Source organism: Penaeus vannamei, chromosome 24, assembly GCF_042767895.1.
Source record: "Penaeus vannamei isolate JL-2024 chromosome 24, ASM4276789v1, whole genome shotgun sequence".
Lineage (NCBI taxonomy): Eukaryota > Metazoa > Arthropoda > Malacostraca > Decapoda > Penaeidae > Penaeus > Penaeus vannamei.
Genome location: NC_091572.1, coordinates 4199573 through 4203729, shown reverse-complemented (window position 1 = coordinate 4203729; position 4157 = coordinate 4199573). Strand labels below are relative to the sequence as shown.

The window sequence follows — 4157 nt, the reverse complement described above, 5'->3', positions numbered from 1 at the left end:
CTCCTTAATTGAAGTAAGAGGAGGTATCTTCAAGCAGAAGAATGGTAAAGCCGCATGTATCGGCAGCATCCCAGCTTAACTGTTAAAGGGTGGTGGTGAACCTATGCTGCAGAGGTTGCATGCTGTCCTGTCTACCATCTGACAGTCGGTATTATTTCCCGTGTGGTCATCCCTCTCTGAAACGGGAAGGGGGACCGATAGGACTGCAGCAGTCACCAAGGTATCACACTACTCAGTATACCAGGCAAGGTTCTCGCCCACATCCTGAGGGACCAGAGGCTGGAGCAATCTGGAATCACTCCAGACACGTCCACAATAGACCGTATCCTTGTGCTTCGAGTCTTTGTAAAGCACCCATGCGAGTTTGGGCATGGGCTGCTTGCGGTCTACATCGACCTCAAGAAGGCATCTGATACGGTGCATCAGGAATTGCTCTGGGAGATCCTGAGATTGAGAGGAATTCCAACAAGGATAATTGGACTAATAGCAAGCTTGTATACTTGTACTGAAAGTACTTTTCAGTGTGGTGGGGGCCTGTCGAGTTTCTTTCCTGTTAGTGTAGGAGTGAGGCAACACTTTCCAACTCTTGCATGGACTCTTTTCGACTCTTGCAGAGCTACTGTTCAAAGTCATTGTGGAGCAACTCTGAGCAATATCAAGGTTACTGACCATGACTTTGCTGATGGTGATGCTATTTTATCTGAGTCTTTGGAAACCTTAGTGGTGGCTCGATGCATTTAGTATTGGAACAAAGCGCTTGGGTCTAGAGATCTGGACCAAGACCAAGATCCAGTACTTCGGGGACTTGCTAGAACCTGTTCAGTTGGTACATGCTTGCGGCAAGGACATTGAAGTCACAGCTTTACATACTTTGGTAGTGTAATTAAATTAGGGTTGTCAGACCAGGAAGTCAGCAGATGTATTGGCCTGGCAGCTGGGATCATGAACTCTTGACAAGAGTACTTGAAGCTGCTGGTACCTCTGCAAGACCAAGCTACGCATTTTCAAGTCCCTGATAATGCCCGGTTTGTTATATGGTAGTGAAACCTGGGTATTAGCCTGTGACTTGGAGACTTGTCTTGATGCCTTCAATAATAGGTTCTTGCGCCATGGAGCACTTGGCCAACCAATGTTTGCACCATGAGACTGGCACAGTCTATGATCGCCAACTGAGGCTATACGCCCAACTGGCTCGCTTCCCACAGGGTGATCCTGCCCACCAGGTTGTCTCTGCACGAGACAACCCTGGGTGGAGGAGGTCTGTGGGACGACCTAGGTAGTCGTGGCTTGGGCATTTCGATCAAACCTGGCATGAGGAGCTCGAGATGGGCCGAGTCCCCGCCTGGCGGCTTGTCATAAGAGATCCTCAGAGGTAGAAATGAAGGGTGAATGCGGCTATGCGCCCCCGTCAATGTTAGTTCCCCAAAGATGATGAATGATGGGGACTGACCCATCTGTTCAGCGTTAGACTAAAAAATACCGTTCTAGTGGATCCCTCGACCTGCCACCATCTCAGCTGGCGAGAGCAAAACAGATCAACCATAGGATTTTGAACATTAATAGCAGGGAGATTGAGGAACAGCCTTGTATATCAAGCCGGAAAATCAAGGAAAGGAACCTGCCCCTGCTGAAGGGAGTTGTTACTCCAACATAGACAACTTGAGGAATGACTTCAAGTACTGGAGTTCTTAGATTGTGCCTCAATTATGTAGTTTATCTAGCTCACAACGTTCGAAAAGTCGGCATTTTTATAGTTTCACACAGCCATCCAATCTTGCAATCATTCTTTAAATTATCAACGCTTTGATATTTAGTGGTATTTTCTATCACAAATGACATAAGTGCAAGTGTTAGTAACATTTACAAAGTGACAACCCCTCGGGGATTAAATCCCTTTTACTCCAGCCATACCTAGGAAATGCACAATCGCCGGATGAACCCCAATCCCTCCTAACCCGGAGGCAGGCCTCGCTGACAGACCCCCATCCAATTGTCGTATTTCCCTGTCGGGGGCTCCGCTCCCGGACCCCATCTGACTCTTTGCACGGCATTTGTTGTGACCAGTTTCCTTCGTTTGTTGTATTTTATGTCTTCTTTCTATTTTGTTTAGATGTAAGGAGAATGCAATCTAACAGTTTCACTTGTTTTGTAGCATTAGTTATTTGCGACACTGCACAGTGTAAAGGAGCCAAGGAAGATATTCAAAGAGATGTCGAAGAGAATTCTAGCATGGGTCCCCTCCCCCTCCCCCAAAGTAATTTGAATGGATTTTAATCTTGTTTCTTTTCTAAATTCAAGAGAAAAGTGTTTTGGAAAGTCAACACAATTATCAGTGATACTCCTATTTTTCATTGTTTTTTATGTAGGGAAAACCAAGGGAATTGTGGGGAAGTAGTAATTCTGTTAATTCTATTGGGTTATTGATGTGCTGATGGAGTTGAAAATCATGAACCGTATTTATGTTGAGAAATGGAGAAAGATGTGAATGAGAATGAATATCTTCACAATAGAGGTGTGTTTGACCGATTTCGAATACATCGTCATATTTTCGAAACCGATCTCATACATCTCTTGCATTGTGAAGATATTAATTCTCATTCATACATTTCTACATTGAAAATCGAGTATTTTAACAATGCAAACGAAAATCATGAATTCTAACAATGCAAACGTTTTTGTGCGTTACTTTTCAATAGCTGAGGAGAAATAAATTTAATAGCTTTATACATGATAATTTGAGAGAGAAAAAACAATAACCTCTAAAACGGGGCTCAGATGTTTTATAAGATAATTTCATGAATATCGAAAGTGTTGTTTCACTATTTTCGCCAATACTACTGAATGAGGAAGCTTTTGCATGAGTATTTATATATCTCTTATGGAAGAGAAATATGTAATCATATGAATAAATGAGCTGTTTTTTCAGCCTGATACAACCAAAGTATGAGAGTGAAACACCGCCAAGTACAGATCCTTGTAGTCCAGATGGCAGTCTTCCTAGGACTCCTTCCCCAGCAGGTAGTTGTCTTTCTTCTCTAGTTAAAGACTTTATACTTTTATTTCATTACTCATGACACTTCTCTGTTTATTTGCATTTTTAGTAAAACTGACTAAAGGCATTTGTATATTAAACTATATTTTTTCTAATTTTCTCTGTCCATAGACGAAATCCAGTCCAATGCAGAAGAGATGGCCAATATCCAGGGAGGAATAAGCGATTCTCTAACTCAGCTGGTGGAGAACCAGAAAATGGTTGTTGCTGCACTGTCAGAACTGGTGAAAGACCAGAAGCAGTTGGTGGCAAGCCAGGAGGAAATGGTGGCAGTGGTGAGGGAAGGGGTAAATGCCATCCGAGGGGCCTTGGATTTGTATAGGAAGAAGATAGTAGTAGGGTAGAAAAAAAGTTTTGTATATTTGTAAGGAAATGTATATTTTTGTAAAAAAAAGATGAAAAATAAAAAAATAATGATAATTGCAAAATGAGCAATGTGCCCATGTTCTTCTAAATTTTCTGTTTGTATAGTTGTCTTTTTATGTATACTGTGTATACATAAACTTCATTTTAAAACTTGAAAATACCTAGCTCATTCTCTAGCTAGTTTTGCATATTTCTGTATCAATAAAAATAAAAGTATTTTCTTTAACAATTTATTTTATTAATCAAATAAATTATATATGTGTAATTAAACACAATTGTGGTAAGAAGAGAAATATCTATGATAGCATTTTTGATATTAACCACAGTTATTGGCCACAAACTTTCGATCTGTGATTTACAAAAGGCTTTTGAGCATTTGTGGATATAGTTATATGAATTCACCAAAGTCTGAAAATTGTATTTGATTGGACATTAGTAGACTACATACTTTTGTAAAGTGGTATGAAACAATTATATTTGCTTCTGTGATGGTACTCTTAGCTGATAATTATCCTTTGAAGGTACAATTCTGTAACCCAAGAAAATGTAGATTTAGTTTAAAATATTTGTATTAATGTCCTATTATGTAACATCTGATCAAATCCATTAAAATGTTCTTATCTTTATCATTAGCACTAATGTCAGTGGGTGCGCATAGCTGCACCCACCCTTCGGCTCACTGGGGTCTATCATGGCCTCAGTCCATCTTTAGCTCCTTGTGACAGGGCTCGTGGATCTG

General features: G+C 40.7%; 1 protein-coding gene across 1 annotated transcript in view; it reads left to right on the top strand.

Moving 5' to 3' along the window:
- The window catches only part of LOC113828979 (uncharacterized), a 16192-nt gene extending 12548 nt beyond the window's left edge, over positions 1 to 3644 (top strand). Inside the window, exons 7-8 of the mRNA XM_070138242.1 lie at positions 2927 to 3018; positions 3164 to 3644. Coding sequence (XP_069994343.1) covers positions 2927 to 3018; positions 3164 to 3396 — 325 coding nt within the window. The 3' untranslated portion in view covers positions 3397 to 3644. The remainder of the gene's footprint in view (positions 1 to 2926; positions 3019 to 3163) is intronic.
- Positions 3645 to 4157: the final 513 nt, after the last annotated feature.